Below are 20,728 nucleotides of genomic sequence, written 5' to 3'. Positions count from 1 at the left end.
AAAATTCAAATTTGGGGCAAGGTATGACATGTATGAGATATATTGACTGTACGTTGTGGGTCATAATTTGTGTTTTAACAATGCAGCTCCGCGACAAATCAACCGAGGAGTTGGTATTGACGTTCATCTACTGTGAATGCAGGTCACCATGTTCAGCCAACCGTAGTATTCGCTTCAGATACCTTGCGTACTGCTTTACATGTTATTTAGATCACAAATGATAAAGCTATGATATGAAAGCCTGCCCCAAATACATAAAAAAACCACTAGCCCATTGCTTGCAATGAGAAGCCCCGAAGTATTGCATGATAACATCTAAGTTCTAATCCAAATGATAGTATTTTGAGGTGTTGTTTTGAAAATTCATCAAATCGACAGGGATTTTCAGTCTCGCACTAGGACAGGGATGACACATTCGTTTCAAAGTTGAAACAAGTTGCATCGTATTTGACGAATTTCTCATGACAATTTTATATTTTGCTATCGCAATAATTGGAAATAAGACCAAGCCGTAACTACGTTGTTTCACTGGACTAAATCTTTATGGAACTAGTTAGGTCAATAAAGTTTCGGGTCGCGAAACGAAAATTCGTGTGTATGTAGGTAACTTCAGCTATTAGAGGATAAGGTAACTTGTATATTGTTTCCTTCAAGAGCGCAGAGACAGTTCGTGACCGTATTTCATATTCAACAGAACTTTCTGAATGTACGAGTTTCGACCTCATCAGCATTTTGATAATGCATTTTGATGTTGATACTGTGTATGCGAATAAGATCTCTGCGGACGATTCAGCCGACGGAAAGACAAACCTTTGAATCTGATATTTGTGCGGTTATTGTGTCTACAATTCCACCGTCCAGATCGAATCCAAGAACCTAAGACTTCCTCCTCATACAGCTGCTGCCACTGGAACGATGCTGATTACCCCGAGCACGAGGACTCAAATAGGATCTGAAGGTAATATTCTTCTCTTTACTTTTCCTGACCCTTAAGAGAACCTCACATGATATTCCCAATCAAACAATTACATTCGAGGCCGAAACTTTGGAGGAATACATTTCTACTAAGTCATATCCAATTGGTTGTCCTAAAGTCAATAAACATGTACTGAATTTAAACAAAAAAGGGACAATATAGGCATTGACAAACTATATCGTAGCTTGGCAAGTTGAAGTTAGCTTTCTAAAACGCATATCGCCCCTTCCAACAAACCCATTTCAAATCTCCGCGAGCTTGTTCCGTTCTATAGTGCATAGCGATACATAGCAGGCCTAGACCATGTATTCGCCGGGATTCTGGTCACGATTCGGTATTGGGATAGAAGAGGTTGGGTTGGTTAGCAAGGACATACCTGTAAACAAGCTAATGTTTATTTCAACGCTTTTGAAGGCCATTGTGGTCGTGAGCAAGTGATCGACCTCATTAACAACTAATTCCCGTGATTTTCAGCGGGTGCGTCCCGGATTTAATTAGACCGTGGTACGTACACCTCTTTCATGGGTGATTATTGGGTCGTCGCTAACGCAGTGCAGACCACCTATTGTCAGTTTTTCCGTGGATATGTCTGTGGCAGCATATGCCTAGCAACCATCCCTAGCAACGGCCAATTTTATTTAGAAAAAACATTTTAATCATTTTTTTCGAAATTCGCTTCCTACGAATTTGTGCGGAATACATTAAGCCTCTTTGTCACCAATTTTCAGCAAAATCGGAGTAAAAGTGTAGGCGGTGAATCGATTTGTTTCAGCTCAACGGCTTCAGCCGATCGGGAATGCTATGCAAAACACCATTATGTATACGTCGTGACCACGCACACGAAAACATTCCCCAATAAAATCGCTTATTGCACCCAACAAAACCACAGACAATCAAATATCTCGCGCGTATCACGTAACTAAGACTCTTATTAGATACATACTTGTGTATCTCTCCGTGTCGTTGTATTATTATTTCATAATCACCGATGGAAGTTGGGAATTTTCGCTAAATGTCAGCGTGCGATCGCCATTTCCTGACGTGTTTACAACTTGTCAGAGGCGGAGCGTAACTCAAAAATTAGCATCCGGAGTATGTATATTCAAGCTGACGGCGCCGCCTTATTCTTTCTACAATTGAATGTTAATAATTGTAAATCAGCAGGCGTGACCTATACATGTTCCAGACTCCATGTCACGTGGTTAGCCCGTCTGCTGTGTCCAATTTGCACGCAAAGAAATCACAACAAATTCAAATCTCAGGCTGCTTGTTGATTGGCTGCAGACTGAGTGAACAGGCAATATCCAAATCGCCTGCCGCAAAGTGTGTAGCCTTTCGCAAAATAGTGACGACAAACATTATCAAAAAAGGGTATTAATTGACCGAATATGACGGATCTTTTTAATGGAATCTCAATTTCTAAACATTTTGAAATTTTCTATCGAGAGAAAATGCGATATTTTTGCTGGATAAAGTATTGCAATTTTCTTGTAATAGTGATTAAACATTTGGGGCCAGGGTAATCATTGGAGCATAGTAAAATGTGGAATGATTAGCCTCGCACGGCGAGGGTGTGCTGTGTCCAGGAAATGGCGGTAAATGGGTTGTTCTCGGGCTGGGTTTCTCTAGCGGACTGATATCCGAGTTCGTCACAATAAGCGATGATATAGGTCTGTATATTCACTAGAAAAAGATGCGTGTCAAAGTGTCGAAATATGTAATGAATTATTTCGAGATGGTTTATGCGTTTTTAAGTGACATTCCGTGCATTGACACAGTCCAACATAATTCACAGATCACAACACTACTGTTGTAAAAATGTTTGCGTCCACTACTCGCGCAGCGATCCGACATTCCTTCCCATGTTGTGGTATCTTAGAGTCCTAGCCAAGACGACGACCCGTATTGGCCTAATGGCTTGTCATGGTTGGCACTGTATCGTACAAGAAGCATAAAGATAGCTTGAACAATTTAGCAATGTTTCGTTTCATATCGCGCTCTCTCAGTCATAAAATGGCATCGGCACTTCTGATTACCGTCCATCAAGGCATGCATATAAGCATGTGAGATACGAACGATGAGGCCGAGGTTGCTGAAGTAGACTGGAAAAGAAAAGTAATAATTGGTGAGCGACTGCAACAACCTGAGCATTTCTGTGTGCCTCCTCAGTCTAAAAACGCACTCTTGTTGCTCGAATTTTACTACGGAGTTCCAGACCGTTTTTCTTTCCGACCTGCCCTCCTAGGCCCAGCTCCTACGTACCTGGTATACGGAAGCGATAGCATTGGCATTGAGGCGTCTGGTACGCCCGTCACGTGACTGCATGATATGAAGTGGCTTCGGTATGTGTTTATTATTTTTTTCATTGTAAAAAACATCATTCCTAAGGGACTTCATTCGATTGGTTGACACTAAAACAGTATGATATAACTGATTCAAACACATTCGACTGTAACGCGAAAGACGAAAGTTGTTCAAACAAGCTATTGGTGAGGTAACACTCAGTTTTGAATATAGGGGGCTTTTGTAATTTGATTAGCCTTGACTCTTCCTAGGTTGGACTTATCTCACTGCTTCTGCGTGAAATAGTTCATTAAGACAAATGATTTTACACTGGGCCTCATTTTCGAGGCAGCGGTCTCAATTTCTTATCTTGATCTGTGCGACATTAAGATCTCGTGTTTCATTGCAGGCAAACTTGTAATCGCCTGGTAAAGCACTGACCCAAACAAGTGATAACCGTCGCATGTGCTTTAAATCGCGGCTTTCACCAATCTAAATCGCTCGTCTGTGGAGCTGTTACTATTTTTTGTCGCGTACGAGAGATTCTTTTAACTCACCATTTTTTGCAGGATTATATTAAATTAATTGGACTTGTTGATTGTACTGTCTTTAGCAGGTGGCAACATATTATATCATCGCAATTCTCTGCATATAAAGATGCTTCAACTCCGAGAATGCACTGCATTATACAGTGCGTATCAACAAAAGGTAATCTAAAGTCAAGGGGTTAATATTCCAAGGCTATTTAGTTTCAGAAGCTACATGTGGTCTACTATTGAAGAGGATATCCTCAGATTTCCATTGATACCATTCTTGCGTTATTACGGTCTCGCATGACCGAGTAAATTGTAATAGAAAATGACGAGTTCAAATCGAAAATTTCCAAGTTTGTGCAAGTTGAATGAATACGTTCAAATTGTACGTTTACAAACTTAAAAAGATCAAAACGAACACGATTTTCTCAGGAATTATTTGGCTTTATTCAGAGATCTTCTTATCTTGTATTTATGCACCCACACGTTCAACATGCCCTCCGCCTCTTGCAACACAAAGTTCACAGCGATAGAGCATGCCCTGAACTGCTTGTCTGATCACTGCGCGATTCCTGCGTAAATCATCCACTTCGTGTTGAATTCGGCCTCCAAGTCATTAAGATTACGGGAGAAGTCGCAAACACCTTGTTTTTCATGTATCCCCAAAGGAAAAAAGTGAGAGATCAGCTTGTAATCGTTTATTTCAATTCACCAAACTTGGACATTTTTTGATTTGAGCTCGTCATTTTCAGTTACAATTTACTCGGTCATGTGAAACCGCAATTAATGCAAGAATGGTATCATTGGAAAGCTGAGGATCTCCTCTTCATTAGTAAACCACATGTTAATCAGCTTGTTGAACAAAATAGTATTGGCATATTAACTCCATGAATTTGGATTACCTTTTTTTGATACGCACTATATTATGGAAATGTTTGATTTCCAGCTCCCAAGAACAGTCCACGATGCCAGCCACACGGCGCCTACTTGCTCTGTTCGATGCAGCAGCATTCGGTTATTTTTGGCTAATCAGATTCCTCCTCTCATTCTGTGAACTGGAGTACATATAAAGTGCAAAAATTACATGGATCTCATAATCATCATCGCCTCGATTAAAGGAGACAAAAATCTTGTGGCTCGATGGATTACAGCCGGGGAGAATATAGAATGTAAAAGCCTAGGCGGGTATACTCCAATCATCTTCGCCTCGACTTTTGGACACCAAGAGGTGGTGGATCTATTGATTAAAGCGGGGGCGAATATAGAATGTAAAGACAATGGCGGGAATACTCCAATCATCTTCGCCTCGACTTTTGGACACCAAGAGGTGGTGGATCTATTGATTAAAGCGGGGGCGAATATAGAATGTAAAGACGAGGGCGGGTATACTCCAATCATCCTCGCCTCGATTAAAGGACACCAAGAGGTGGTGGATTTATTGATTATAGCGGGGGCGAATATAGAATGTAAAGACAATGGCGGGAATACTCCAATCATCATTGCCTCGATTAAAGGACACCAAGAGGTGGTGGATCTATTGATTAAAGCGGGGGCGGATATAGAATGTAAAGACAATGGCGGGAATACTCCAATCATCATCGCCTCGATTAAAGGACACCAACAGGTGGTGGATCTATTGATTAAAGCGGGGGCGAATATAGAATGTAAAAACATTAGCGGGAATACTCCAATCATCATCGCCTCGATTAAAGGACACCAAGAGGTGGTGGATCTATTGATTAAAGCGGGGGCGAATATAGAATGTAAAGGCAATGGCGGGAATACTCCAATCATCTTCGCCTCGATTAATGGACACCAAGAGGTGGTGGATCTATTGATTAAAGCGGGGGCGAATATACAATGTAAAGACAATGACGGGAATACTCCAATCATCATCGCCTCGATTAATGGACACCAAGAGGTGGTGGATCTATTGATTAAAGCGGGGGCGAATATAGAATGTAAAGACAATGACGGGAATACTCCAATCATCATCGCCTCGACTAATGGACACCAAGAGGTGGTGGATCTATTGATTAAAGCGGGGGCGAATATAGAATGTAAAGGCAATGGCGGGAATACTCCAATCATCAACGCCTCGATTATAGGACACCAAGAGGTGGTGGATCTATTGATTAAAGCGGGGGCGAATATAGAATGTAAAGACAATGGCGGGATTACTCCAATCATCATCGCCTCGACTAATCGACACCAAGAGGTGGTGGAGCTATTTATTAAAGCGGGGGCGAATATAGAATGTAAAGGCAATGGCGGGAATACTCCAATCATCATCGCCTCGATTATAGGACACCAAGAGGTGGTGGATCTATTGATTAAAGCGGGGGCGAATATACAATGTAAAGACAATGACGGGAATACTCCAATCATCATCGCCTCGATTAATGGACACCAAGAGGTGGTGGATCTATTGATTAAAGCGGGGGCGAATATAGAATGTAAAAACAATGATTTGAATACTCCAATCATCATCGCCTCGACTAATGGACACCAAGAGGTGGTGGATCTATTGATTAAAGCGGGGGCGGATATAGAATGTAAAGACAATGACTTGAATACTCCAATCATCATCGCCTCGATTAATGGACACCAAGAGGTGGTGGATCTATTGATTAAAGCGGGGGCGGATATAGAATGTAAAGACGAGGGCGGGTATACTCCAATCATCATCGCCTCGATTAATGGACACCAAGAGGTGGTGGATCTATTGATTAAGGCGAAGGCGAATATAGAATGTAAAGACAATGGCGGGACTACTCCAATCATCATCGCCTCGATTATAGGACACCAAGAGGTGGTGGATCTATTGATTAAAGCGGGGGCAAATATAGAATGTAAAGGCGATGGCGGGAATACTCCAATCATCTTCGCCTCGATTATAGGACACCAAGAGGTGGTGGATCTATTGATTAAAGCGGGGGCGAATATAGAATGTAAAGACAATGACGGGAATACTCCAATCATCACCGCCTCGATTAATGGACACCAAGAGGTGGTGGATCTATTGATTAAAGCGAAGGCGAATATAGAATGTAAAGACAATGGCGGGAATACTCCAATCATCATCGCCTCGATTAATGGACACCAAGAGGTGGTGGATCTATTGATTAAAGCGGGGGCGAATATAGAATGTAAAGACAATGGCGGGAATACTCCAATCATCATCGCCTCGATTATAGGACACCAAGAGGTGGTGGATCTATTGATTAAAGCGGGGGCGAATATAGAATGTAAAGACAATGGCGGGAATACTCCAATCATCAATGCCTCGATAAAAGGACACCAAGAGGTGGTGGATGTATTGATTAAAGCGGGGGCGGATATAGCATGTAAAGGCAATAGCGGGAATACTCCAATCATCACCGCCTCGATTAATGGACACCAAGAGGTGGTGGATCTATTGATTAAAGCGGGGGCGAATATAGAATGTAAAGACAAGGACGGGGATACTCCAATCATCATCGCCTCGACTGAAGGACATAAGGATGTGGTGGATCTATTAGTTAAAGCGGATGCAATTATTGAAGTCAGTAACTATGAAAACGACACTCCGATAGTTTGCGCAGCTAAATGGGGTAATGTTGAAATTGTTGACGTTTTGTTGAAAGAAGGTGCTTGTTCCAGAAGTTTTAGTTATGGATCGCTATTAAATATTGGTGCAACGTTTGGTCGACGACGGGTCGTTGAATATCTTTTTAGACGCGGGATGTCATTAGAAATCCGTGACTTGAAAGGAAACACCCCACTTCAAAATGCTATCATAAAGGGTCATCTCTCTGTGGTCCAACTCCTAATAAGGAGTGGAGCAGATACATCCACATCAAACTTTTCGTCGGAGAGTATTATATATTCTGCTGCTTCGTGTGGCCATGCCGATATCGTAAAATACTTGGGAAGCAGTGATGCACGGAAGTTATTGGATTTGCCCAATGCCAGTGGATGGTCGCCTATTGCCAAGGCAGTTTCAGGTGGTCATTTTCGGACAGTTAGACAACTTCATCAGCTTGGAGCTGACATGAACTGCAGCGTAAATGGAAAAGGACTGCTTCATCTAGCAGCTGAGTCCGGTTGCCTAGATATCTATCAATATCTTATCATCGCTGGGCTTGACTGCAAACGACCCAACATCCATGGATTGAAGGCTTATGAATGCTTCCCCTTTCAATCAAAACTTAATTATCAAGCAAGCAACCGATTAGGACATTCCTGCGAACAAAGTCTCTCTTACGTCATGTCGCGATTAAATGAGCAATATGCTACACCCGCGTATAGATACAAACTTTCAGAACTATCTTGTGTACTGGGACTAGGCAGCGTGAATATTATCAAGGGTGGTGTTTCAGAAACTATCATGAGGTTTGTAAGGGAGAAGGAGGTTGTTAAGGGTTCAGAGTTATGCGGAAGTTCGGCTGAGGGCACGAAGGTTCAGCTGCCTGATGAAATGGACTTCCTTAGATTGGTATCTCCAAATCATCTCTCTCGAAACGAAATGGTTGACAACTTACATGGATATAAGTATATACAAATTAGAAAAATTAAGAACAGGTTTTTATCAAGTAAAGCACTCCATGAGATTGAAAGCCAAACCCTACAATTTAGCACAAAAGCCCAAGAGTCTAAAAAAAGCGGAGAAATCCGTTTGGAGGCAGTTGCTGGAGGAGGCGGTGCCAGTGTTCCTGTGACTATCAGATGGCCCGATGATAAACCTTCAAAACGCATTGTCTCAGACCATATAGTAACAACCTTACCTGTAGATAATTGGCCCGATGATTGGCAAGATGATTGGTCCGATAATGCACTACAGAACGGAGAGTCTGAAAGTGAGGTAACGGCGGACGTTTGTGTTTATCAACGGACTGGATACATCTTATCTCAAGCTGATGTTAGAAGAGGATTGGCCAGTGTTCCTGTGACTATCAAAAGGTTTGAAAATATATCATCCAGTCTCCTTATCTCTGTGGATATAGTACCGATATTTCATGTTGATGATTGGCCAGACGATGCTATCAAGAAGACCTGGCGAATGGACGAGGACACCTTGAGGAAGAGTGGGTATAGGCTGGTCCTGAAACCGCCACACAAGGACAGTGAGTACGGACGGTTGCTACCCGAGGAAGACAGAGAAAGAATGTTGCGGATCTCCTTCTCTCATCTAGAACCTGCAACAATCGCACCTTTGGATCCAAGAATCAAAGACGCCTACATCACAGCAAAGTGTCTGAGGTCACCTATGGCATGTGGCGTTGTGATTAGAGATACGAACGGCGTCATACATTTCGTCAGTCACTTCCTTACAAGCTACCTCCTGAAGACAGTCTTCCTCCATAACATAGACGACTTCCTTGAGACAAACAGGAGCCTGCCAGAGATGGTCTACATCATCTACAGCCAACTTGAGGATTACCTCGGCAAGGGCAACCTACCGTTCTACTGGCAGCCCAGCGTCAATCTGCTGGAAGGCTTGAAACTCAACATAGCCAAGTCTCATCAAGTCGCCAAGTTGATGACGGCAATCGTTGGTAGGATGTCCCGCCTGGAGCGTGGTGATGAGAACCATGGTGACGACGCGAGGGAAGATGGGCCAGGCATTGAAGCCGCTGATGACGAGCCTGACATAGGTTGTTACATCGTCAGATTAGAATAGCGAGCAAGGTAACTCTCTTGGTCAATCCCATTGAAGACAATTAGCTTTAAAATTAATAATTCACTCATCTTCGCGTACATTGTATATTCCGAGATGTCGGATATCAGAAAAGAGAATTTTCTGATGATAGACCCTCTAGAATTCATTATAATTCATATCTAAACTTTTTGATGACCTTAAATCATGTTCAAGACATGCATAATTTTTTGACGACCTTAACCTAAATATCCATGTTTGATATCATAGTTTCTGTAGAGAGTTCCATTGCGTAAATTATGCTAATTACAGCAAGTCCTTCTTAGGATGTAAAGACCATACTAAATTACAGCACAGCCGGTAGAAATAATTCTTTCATTGTCTTTGATTACAGTGACCAATTCCCCTCTTGGTTCAAAAATGCACTTTATTTGAATGAACTATCTAACTACAATATCTCTCGTATTGGCCTACAATCCACCGAATAGATTCTTGGAGGGCTGGACAATGATTTGTCGTGCCTGACTTAAATAAATCAAATACTGTCATGGTCTTTCGGGCTTGCTTTCTTTTGTCTATCCCTCCAGCATGCAAGGTGATGGCGTCACGTGAAACCACTTCATACACAATAAATAGTGTTGAGTAATCGCTTTCAGAAGTACAATGTGCCTGATATTGATATGTTTATTTCCAGTAATCTTCACCCCGATGAACACTTTGTATGCGAGACGGATGCTCCGGTGTAACCACATCTATGGTTATTCCCTGACCTCACCCGGCCCCGCCAGTTCAAACCACGAGAGTGCATGTGTACGAGTTGGGCCGACGCGACAGGCGCAGCGGTCGGAGAGAGTCTCTGGCAGGGTATCTCGGACTTTGGTTCGAAATTCTAAAATACCTTGGTACCGTAAAGTCAACTTTTAAATGGAAAATGCATAAGCCTCGTTCTGAGAGTGGAGTGTTTTGGACACGCAACCAAGATGCTCTACCAAAGTTCCCTCGGGTTGCACTAAAATGTGGAACCATGCACACAGCTCACTTCAGAAGTTTGAGGCTCTCAAAACACTGCTTCAAACACAAATCAGCCAAGGAAGCATCAACCACCCTAAGTTTTTTAATGAGCACTACACATATTTGCCGAGAAAAACGCCCCAAATAGCCCATTTGCGCGGATTTTAGCGTCACTTGAGCGAGCCGATCCGGACTTCCTATAGGCGCTGCCGTAACATAATGTAAACAACGGCGCTACCGGCGCTCCGGGCAGGCGATGGATGGAATTTGCCAAATTCGCACATATTCAAGTTATCTCGTGGCCTATCTTTTTAAGTTTGAGGTATTTTAGAATAGAAATTGAACCCTCGGCTTCGGACCTTGGTTGAGTTACCAAGACACTCTCGGGTGGAGCTAAAATTTCGTCCAAACCCTCGCCTGTCGGCTCGGGTTTGGACTGTATTTTAGCTCCACCCTCGAGTGTCTTGGTAACTCAACCAAGGTCCTCCGCCTCGGGTTCAATTCCTTAATCGAAAGCCTCAAGTGCGTCAGGACCTTCAAAGCCAAGTGGTAGGGAATTCGTTCTCGAAATGACACCGGGCTCAAAATAGCTGCTATGTTGACTTTGAGAGAGAGAATGGTGAGGGATCGTGTGGTGTACAAAGGAAAACAAGCACAACCGTAACATTTTAGAAAACTTCGGAAATTATTCAGACCCCCTCCACCTCTTACAACTCTCCGTTATTCAGAGATGAAATTGCAAAACTGTAGACTTTCCGAGGTTGGGGACACATCACGGAGATGATATACCAAATGTTCACCACTTCTGAAAAAAAGTTTCAGAACTTTCAGATTTTGGTAAAAAATGCAACCCTGTCTTATTTAAGATGATTTCTGAAGTTTTACAATCTATTTTCTACTTTTAACTATGAAATTGATACAAAGGCGACACATTGGCATTGTTCATCTCGACTGAGTTGAATGTTGGATGGCATCCAACGACAATGCGCATATTATCAACATGGGGCTTGGCTTACATATCCAGACACTCTCAGATCGGTATTATGACATAGGAAGTTGGATGTTGCACTCAATTCCTTTCATAGTACTTATGAGTTACTTACACCCTTTGATATGCTGACTGCATGGGTGAACAAAGGTATGGACTGGTATATCTTGTATTGACATGTTAACTTGTATTGATATTGTAATTGCATGAGGTAGGGTAGCTACCTTATAACCTTAATATCCTTATGTATTGAATTGTATAAATTGTATTGTCATGTATTTACATGTATAAACTTGTATCGACTTATATTGTATTATGTTCGGTGTAACCTTTTATAATTATATGTGTCACAATATTATATGGTAGAAGTCAGAAGGCCTAGAGATTGCAAGCTGTTTGAAGCCTGTCTATTACTATCATAACATTATATTGCAAGAGAGTCACATTCATTATTTCCTATATTTTGTGAGTAACATTTAAGAGTGTGAAGCCTGGTAGGCCCTGTCACAAGTTCTAAATGATCAAGTGATTACGGTTTTATGTACGCTTGTAATGACGCTCATTACAGAATGACTGCAAACTTGTGGATGGATATAGATTGAATACTCGTTAAGGTGATGCTATAGTGCCTCCATGTTGCCAGTCAACAAGAATTCATCCAAAATATCCACAAACTGGTAAAAGTGTTACTCGGAGAACATAATAGTTTGCGTTGCCACCGAACAACATGTTATATGACAAAGACAAGCAAGTGCTTTTACTTCAATTTTGTGCAGAAAGGCTTTGTGTACATGTACAGTACATATAGTGTTTTAGATAAAATCACACGCCAGTCTCTTTCATATCAGCCATTATCTTGTCCTATTTGTTGATGTTTGAAAGAGTTCCGGTGTTCCTAATACATTAACATAATAAAGAGTGAGTATATAGTTTCACCTTAAGGGTTGACAATAGGTATCGCCATTTTGTCGAGTCCTCCAAATCCTAAAGCCTTTAGAGCTCTTTCAAAACATAGTGAAAGCTCATTTCAAGGGCTGGAGTCTGTTTATTGCTTTCCAGAGAACAGCCTCCAGGGTTTTAAATGAGCATTCACTACATTTTGAAGGTGTTCTAATCGCTTTTTGATTGCAATTTCTAGCCAAAATGGCGGTACCTATATTCAACCCTTAATCTTAGTGCACCTTCAGTTTTCCAACAATTGTTTGGGTGTCTTTTTAGACTTCAAACTATTTTGAGTTTCTCTCTAACGTTGTTTAAGCCAACTCGCTGGTCTTAATGACTGATCATAAAATTCAGTTTTATTTAAGCTACATGTGTGTATCTTTTCCCAATATATGTACCGTTTAGATATTCGCTGCAGTGGCGATTTTTACGTGACCATAATGAGACCGTAGAAGGTTATTCTAACGTGAATTATTTTGGCCGATACGCGAATTTGTTATGAAAGATAATTATTTAATGAAGGTTGAAAAGATTTTATGGCGGTAAAGGCTGGGTAATGACTGGTAATGTAGTGAGTGGGTTAACGTGACAAAACAACTTCGACTTGATCACTCATTCTAACCATTCCAGCGAAGTGTCCTTGCGAACCATATGCAAGTTATTGTAAACATTTTCAGTGAGATTTTGATTTTTGAAGGCCCAGGTGTCCTTGGTCGAAGTTGCTCAATGCAAATCTCCTTTGATTCAGAGTTTCCTAATGAGAATTTCATCATGGCATGTGTAAAAAAGAGGTAGTCGCTGTGAATGGTTGATTTTGGGTTGTAAACAATGGATTTTGTGCCAAACTGGTGGGTTTTGGGTGGAAAGATTTGTTAGGATACAAATCCGGTGTTTTAAAAACTTGAAAGTGGCAAGAGTGGTTTTATTAAAGTGGTTTGGTGTTATTAGATTTACCTTAGTAAAATTTCAGTTCGAGATAAGACCACCATTGAATATTCATAGGTTGCAGTATTCAGACCTATCAACGAGAAGCTTTTCCGATTATCTTTAAAAATCCGCGGTCAACGACCACTTTAATTTCCACAAGTTTGTCGCCAGACTGTCCGAAATATCATATCCACATCTAAGATTCAAAACTGCCCGCAGTAATTGGTGCGACGTGGGCAAACTTTGGCAAATGAACTGATGAAAGTCTTTAACAAAATTAATCAATGGTGGTTTTGCCTCGTTGGACGAACGAGTCCTTCAGTTCTCACCCCCTATTCTAGTAGGCGCTGTCTACCTGTCTCAACACTTGCGACAGGCGACACTTCAAAAAAGAAAGTCCTGGCTTTACTGTGTGTTTCTGAACCGAAGTCCGTTGCGATTATATTTTATAGTTCGGCTAATTCAAGCCATTATATGTGTACATGTAATCATGTGCAATTTCGCAAATCATTTTGATTACAGTTCAGTAATGCACAGATAGGGGGAGATATTGCTTGTAAATGGAATGTTCATAAAATTCGTGTCCGTCTTCAAGCAATAAGACTCGAAATATGGTTAGACGCTTTATGTCATTCGGTACAGATTCATCCTAACCGGTGTAGAAGTAGAAAATGTCCGAGGGAAAAACCATCCACCCTATTGTATTTTGTCAGATTATGGTATTATGGTTCTTTCGGTGACATTACCGTCAATATGTCAGAGATTAAAGAGCATAATAGAATCCTTTGCTCGCCCGGAAATTCTATTCTGAGACATTTCCTACACCGGACTCATTGAAAACACTCATATCTCGATATCGATATGAGGGCGGTTCATGCGGGGTGGGGGGGGGGGGGGGTGTCTCAGATGTTCCTATCTCTTTGATACTCTCTGTAGTCAATGTGAGCCTTAGAGGCAGCACGTACTTGGATATCACTATGTATGTTTATTGTTGCTTTTGCGCTGTTTAGTTTAGTTATCATGCAGTTTGTATTCTTAACATGAGGGACAATACTAAGTATGTGACCATTATGACAGATGTATTTTATCGACGGCTGTCTTTGATGAGTTCGCTGAGTCCATGTACTACTAAGTGTGAAAGCCTATTTACGAGTGTCCCGTAAATGGATTCGCCCAGGACTTGATGATACTACGTACAGACATTCGTACCTCGTACTATGTTGCTTATAAAGATTACGAAACCTCCCTATTATTTTAATAATTAGATTATAGCCTGAGGCAAGAAAATGGCAAACATTGTTGTCCGAGTTCGATATATATGTATAGCTATAGTAATCAACAGAGACTGGAGGGCACCGTAACTGTGGACGAAGCCTTTAAATGAACATGGATGAGATGCCCTTCTCTCGAAGTAAGGACTGGACAACTGAGGCAAGGATGCCCGTGCTGGAAATTGCACCAGACCCCCCCCCCCCTGAAACGCCTCGATTTTAATATGCAGGCGGCGTAGCATACCACGGCGTAGCTAGACCGGCGTAGCTAAATCACCCCCCCCCCCCCGAGAAACCCCTCCATTCGACTATGTCAGGAGATTCTAGCTTAGATCGGCGGGTTTGACGGAGATCGCTCGAGCGAGCTTCGCCAGTATGTGGCTGAATATCCTAAATGCACAGCCCTTGACATACTTGTACATAGAAAGCTGAAGTTGGTCGTCGATTTTCAAACATGGAATATTTTATTGAATTGAATTGAATCCGCTTGTCCGTACTAACAATCAAATTTGTGTAATTTATGACTCAAACATACAGCTTGTATGAAAACTACCTGTGAGAAAATTATTTGCGTCGTTAAAACACTAAAACTTATTCCTAGCCTAAGATTCGTATTTTCCAAAATTCTCGGCAAGGATTTACAAAAATCAAATTGTTAAGAATTAGGCCCCGTCGGCCGCCACTTCAGCGCCACCCGTGGGGCCTAATGGTATTAGGCTAACCACGCGACGGTAAACTAGAACTTCCCTTCGGCATTTACCTCGTATACAAACCCTGAGAAAATCCAGTAAAATCCGCTTGGAAAAAATTGAAATAGAGATGAGTATATTGATAATCACTGGTTAAGTCAGGATGCCTGCCAACTCGGCCTCCGTATATATCAACTTGGCCCAGGTTTCTGGTGGTGAAAGGCAGTTAGATAACCTACTTTTTTCAGTCGTCTTATGGTGAAAGACATCTGACTATCAGTGCTAACTACTCTCGTCCGGAACGGTGGTGTAGGACAATTTGTGAAAGACCATGTGAATTGGGCAACCTACCTACCAAACCCTTCTCACGGTGAAAGATAATTGGACAATCTGCTCACCACACCCGTCTGGCGGTAAAGGACAATTGGTCAATCTGCTTACCACACCCGTCTGGTGGTAAAGGACAATTGGTCAATCTGCTTACCACACCCGTCTGGTGGTAAAGGACAATTGGTCAATCTGCTTACCACACCCGTCTGGTGGTAAAGGACAATTGGTCAATCTGCTTACCACACCCGTCTTGTGGTAAAGAACAATTGGTCAATCTGCTTACCACACCCGTCTGGTGGTAAAGGACAATTGGTCAATCTGCTTACCACAACCCGTCTGGTGGTAAAGGACAATTGGTCAATCTGCTTACCACACCCGTCTGGTGGTAAAGGACGATTGGTCAATCTGCTTACCACACCCGTCTGGCGGTAAAGGACAATTGGTCAATCTGCTTACCACACCCGTCTGGTGGTAAAGGACAATTGGTCAATCTGCTTACCACACCCGTCTGGTGGTAAAGGACAATTGGTCAATCTGCTTACCACAGCCGTCTGGTGGTAAAGGACAATTGGTCAATCTGCTTACCACACCCGTCTGGCGGTAAAGGACAATTACAACCAGAGGACCAAAACTAAAAACTTACTTACTACGGATTCGTTTTCGAAAAATATTTTATTGTAGGTTACAAGGATACATCATATTATAGAACGTTTTTTATGTGACCTATTTCAGGTCGCAGAGTATAATTAATCTCAGTCGACCTCCAAAAACGAGGACCAAAAAGCTAGCTGCGGGCCTATTCTCAGTCCTTTTGGTCATAATGATATTTCACAATAACAGTACGGTAAACTTTAAAACGTATGGTTAGCTGATGCACACCGATGTAGCCCTTGATTCTCCCACCGAAAGTTAGCACATCCGTATATTTGTCAAAGTAAAACACAGCGCCCGTTGGATTGCTTCTTCGGAGTGAGAACGGACCTAATGGCTTCTTCAAACACATTATGTACCCCTTTCATTGTCTTAGCAGAACACTCGGCGTACTTCACCGCCCCGATCCTCTTCGCTAAAGAAATGCCTTGTTCGTATGTGATTGGGGCTTGTTTCTTTTTCCTAAGATAATCCAAAGCCTCTCTATCACTCCTCAAGTCCGCCTTCGTCCCGACCAGAATCACAGGAATGGTCCCTTTTGGAGAAAAATGACGCACTTCCGGGTGCCAGTTCTCCCTCACGTTGACGAATGAATCCGGGGAGACTAGCGAAAAACAGATAAGAAAAACATCCTGGAGCAAAAATATGATATATATTATGTATATATATATATTATGTTGGGCAACATGTATGGTGGCTTATTGTCCTTTGTAATAAGCAAGGCCTACAACTGTCTTTGCATGGTCTCAACCGAGGCCGTATTGGGATGCAAAGCGCTTACCTGCCATCAAACCGGTCTCAACCAGCACTTTCTTACAATGCAAAGCGCTCACCTGCCATCAAACTGGACACAACCGGTACTGTCTTACAATGCAAGGCGCTTACCTGCCATCAAACTTTGGTCTCAACCGGTACTGTCTTACAATGCAAGGCGCTTACCTGCCATCAAACTTTGGTCTCAACCGGTACTGTCTTGCAATGCAAGGCGCTTACCTGCCATCAAACTTTGGTCTCAACCGGTACTGTCTTACAATGCAAGTCACTTACCTGCCATCAAACTTTGGTCTCAACCGGTACTGTCTTGCCATGCAAGGCGCTTACCTGCCATCAAACTTTGGTCTCAGCCGGTACTGTCTTGCATTGCAAGGCGCTTACCTGCCATCAAACTTTGGTCTCAGCCGGTACTGTCTTGCATTGCAAGGCACTTACCAGTCATCAAACTTTGGTCTCAGCCGGTACTGTCTTGCATTGCAAGGCACTTACCTGCCATCAAACTTTGGTCTCAGCCAAGACTGTCTTGGGTAGCAAGGCGCTCACATCAGCTCAAACTTTGGTCTCAACCGATACTGTCTTGCAATGCAAGGCGCTTACCTGCCTTCAAACTTTGGTCTCAACCGGTACTGTCTTGCCATGCAAGGCGCTTACCTACCATCAAACTTTGGTCTCAACCGGCACTGTCTTGCAATGCAAGGCGCTTACCTACCATCAAACTTCGGTCTCAACCGGTACTGTCTTGCATTGCAAGGCACTTACCTGCCATCAAACTTTGGTCTCAGCCAAGACTGTCTTGGGTAGCAAGGCGCTCACATCAGCTCAAACTTTGGTCTCAACCGATACTGTCTTACAATGCAAGGCACTTACCTACCATCAAACTTTGGTCTCAACCGGTACTGTCTTGCCATGCAAGGCGCGTACCTACCATCAAACTTTGGTCTCAACCGGTACTGTCTTGCCATGCAAGGCGCTTACCTGCCATCAAACTTTGGTCTCAACCGGTACTGTCTTGCAATGCAAGGCGCTTACCTGCCATCAAACTTTGGTCTAACCGGTATTGTCTTGCCATGCAAGGCGTTTACCTGCCATCAAACTTTGGTCTCAACCGGTACTGTCTTACAATGCAAGGCGTTTACCTGCCATCAAACTTTGGTCTCAACCGGTGCTGTCTTGCAATGCAAGGCGCTTACCTGCCATTAAACTTTGGTCTCAACCGGTACTGTCTTGCAATGCAAGGCGCTTATCTGCCATCAAACTTTGGTCTCAACCGGTACTGTCTTACAATGCAAGGCGTTTACCTGCCATCAAACTTTGGTCTCAACCGGTGCTGTCTTGCAATGCAAGGCGCTTACCTGCCATTAAACTTTGGTCTCAACCGGTACTGTCTTGCAATGCAAGGCACTTAACTGCCATCAAACTTTGGTCTCAACCGGAACTGTTTTGCCATGCAAGGCGCTTACCTGCCATTAAACTTTGGTCTCAACCGGTACTGCCTTGCAATGCAAGGCACTAACCTGCCATCAAACTTTTGTCTCAACCGGCACTGTCTTGCAATGCAAGGCACTTACCAGTCATCAAACTTTGGTCTCAGCCGGTACTGTCTTGCAACGCAAGGCACTTACCAGTCATCAAACTTCGGTCTCAACCGGTACTGTCTTGCAATGCAAGGCGCTTACCTGCCATCACACTTTGGTCTCAACCGGTACTGTCTTGCAATGCAAGGCACTAACCTGCCATCAAACTTTTGTCTCAACCAGCACTGTCTTGCAATGCAAGGCACTTACCTGCCATCAAACTTTGGTCTCAACCGGTACTGTCTTGCAATGCAAGGCACTTACCTGCCATCAAACTTTGGTCTCAACCAGCACTGTCTTGCAATGCAAGTCACTTACCTGCCATCAAACTTTGGTCTCAACCAGCACTGTCTTGCAATGCAAGGCACTTACCTGTCATCAAACTTTGGTCTCAACCAGCACTGTCTTGCAATGCAAGGCACTTACCTGTCATCAAACTTTGGTCTCAACCAGCACTGTCTTACAATGCAAGGCGCTTACCTGCCATGAAACTGGTCTCAACCGGTACTGTCTTGCATTGCAAGGCACTTACCAGTCATCAAACTTTGGTCTCAGCCGGTACTGTCTTGCAACGCAAGGCACTTACCTGCCATCAAACTTTGGTGTCAACCGAGACTGTCTCGCAATGCAAGACGCTTACCTGCCATCAAACTTTGGTCTCAACCGGTACTCTCTTGCAATGCAAGACGCTTACCTGCCATCAAACTTTGGTCTCAACCGAGACTGTCTTGGGTAGCAAGGCGATCACTTCAGCTCAAACTTTGGTCTTAACCGAGACTGTCTTGGGTAGCAAGACGCTCACTTCAGCTCAAACTTTGGTCTTAACCGAGACTGTCTTGGGTAGCAAGGCGCTCAAATCAGCTCAAACTGAAGGCGCTCACTTGTGCCATGGATTTTTAAATGATGGAACATGATACTTACGGTATTCGGGTAAGATAGCGGCCGCAGTCTGTCATAGTCGCCTTGCCCCGCCGTGTCCCATAGTCCAAGGTTAACTGGTACGCCACTGAACATGACGTTTGTGCTATAGTTATCAAACACGGTGGGGATATGGTTTTCCTTAAAGGTATCTGTGGAATAGCTTATCAGCAGGCACGTCTTTCCCACCGTACCGTCGCCGACCACCACGCACTTTACCTGGACCTTGCCATCACCAGATTGGGCGACAGACGAGGTGTCATCATCGGCGATGTTCTCAGACGACATCTCTAACACAAGAAGTGTTCTTTCTCTATAATGTTGTTGGAATGGCTTGTTCCCTTTCGTTAGATATTTCGAGAGTGTCCTTTCTTAGTAGTGCGAGTGTCCTTTATTTGGAGGTTGAGAGAGTGACTGTGCGTCATCGGCTTCGGTAGCTAATAGGGCACTTGACAATGCTTCATCTGATGTATATTCTGAACTCTTGTAGGGTGGTTTCTGGGATTGTTTACATAGATCAGTCTATTTGGAGTGCAATAGAAAACCAAACCTTTAAAGATAAAAGAGAGAAGCCATTTGAACAACACTATAAACTCGGCCGTTCTTTGTCCTTTACTCAGCCACGAGACTCGGCGAAATATCTACTGCTGTGCATGAAAAGGTCCACCCCTGTACGACAACAATTATCCCATCCTTCACACTTTAGTACTTAACGGGCCCTGTTGGACAATTTGGGAATGATGACGTTGCCACAATTCGGCTGATATCCACACGGTCCACGCTGGGTATAGAAAGGGATAGGAGTTCAAACGAAGGTGAACTACATGTTTATCCTACCTCGATTTGCTAGTAATGTGGTCAGATTCCAAAGAGTGGCAGACGATGACTACCGTGGTTAAAGAAATGTCTGCGCAATCTTCCGTGTATGGTAAATCAACTTATCTGACCTCGCCGATCAAATATACAAACATATTTATAGCATACCAGGAGAAGCGTCATCACTGACAATAGTGGGTCAAGTATGAAATGATATCGATCGTAAACTTTCACCGAAGTCTGGTCTTTACGCTTCAGTCAGGAGAGAATCAATTAAAGTGTGGTTTGAGACGCTCGTCAGTTGACAGAACTCCACATGGAAAATGGACATCCTTTTAGCATTGCTCGCTTCTTGGCCAATCGCTAGACCCTTTAGCATTTTCTCCTTGGCCTATCGCTAGACCCTT

At 43.0% G+C, this 20,728-nt stretch overlaps 3 protein-coding genes across 3 annotated transcripts; 2 read left to right on the top strand and 1 right to left on the bottom strand.

The window, feature by feature from the left end:
• The first annotated feature begins 278 nt into the window (after positions 1 to 278).
• Positions 279 to 14,170, top strand: LOC135501918 (cyclic GMP-AMP synthase-like receptor). The gene is made up of 3 exons (XM_064794354.1): positions 279 to 958; positions 8,456 to 9,462; positions 10,125 to 14,170. The coding sequence occupies exon 2, from the start codon at positions 8,834 to 8,836 to the stop codon at positions 9,452 to 9,454; it is 621 nt and encodes a 206-aa protein (XP_064650424.1). The 5' UTR covers positions 279 to 958; positions 8,456 to 8,833; the 3' UTR covers positions 9,455 to 9,462; positions 10,125 to 14,170.
• On the top strand, positions 4,877 to 8,796 carry LOC135501640 (serine/threonine-protein phosphatase 6 regulatory ankyrin repeat subunit B-like). The gene is made up of 2 exons (XM_064793863.1): positions 4,877 to 8,635; positions 8,755 to 8,796. Exons 1-2 carry the CDS (start codon positions 4,877 to 4,879, stop codon positions 8,794 to 8,796), a joined length of 3,801 nt encoding a protein of 1,266 aa, XP_064649933.1.
• A 2,071-nt stretch (positions 14,171 to 16,241) lies between the features above and the next one.
• Positions 16,242 to 20,428, bottom strand: LOC135501917 (ras-related protein Rac1-like). The gene is made up of 3 exons (XM_064794353.1): positions 20,343 to 20,428; positions 19,509 to 20,055; positions 16,242 to 16,871 (listed from the first exon to the last, which is right to left on the bottom strand). Exons 2-3 carry the CDS (start codon positions 19,791 to 19,793, stop codon positions 16,518 to 16,520), a joined length of 639 nt encoding a protein of 212 aa, XP_064650423.1. The 5' UTR covers positions 19,794 to 20,055; positions 20,343 to 20,428; the 3' UTR covers positions 16,242 to 16,517.
• Between the last annotated feature and the right edge of the window lie 300 nt (positions 20,429 to 20,728).

This window comes from Lineus longissimus, chromosome 17 (genome assembly GCF_910592395.1).
Source record: "Lineus longissimus chromosome 17, tnLinLong1.2, whole genome shotgun sequence".
NCBI lineage: Eukaryota > Metazoa > Nemertea > Pilidiophora > Heteronemertea > Lineidae > Lineus > Lineus longissimus.
The sequence above is the reverse complement of the archived record's forward strand: the minus strand, read 5'-3'. Positions and strand labels throughout refer to the sequence as shown.

Bases quoted from the DNA above. Each gene is read 5' to 3' on its own strand.
- LOC135501640 (XM_064793863.1), top strand. From the start codon at position 4,877: ATGGATCTCATAATCATCATCGCCTCGATTAAAGGAGACAAAAATCTT. The intron at 8,636-8,754 runs GTAACGGCGGAC...TATATCATCCAG, and splicing joins ACGGAGAGTCTGAAAGTGAG to TCTCCTTATCTCTGTGGATA.
- LOC135501917 (XM_064794353.1), bottom strand. From the start codon at position 19,793: ATGTCGTCTGAGAACATCGCCGATGATGACACCTCGTCTGTCGCCCAA. The intron at 16,872-19,508 runs GTAAGTATCATG...TTTTTGCTCCAG, and splicing joins CGCTATCTTACCCGAATACC to GATGTTTTTCTTATCTGTTT.
- LOC135501918 (XM_064794354.1), top strand. From the start codon at position 8,834: ATGGACGAGGACACCTTGAGGAAGAGTGGGTATAGGCTGGTCCTGAAA.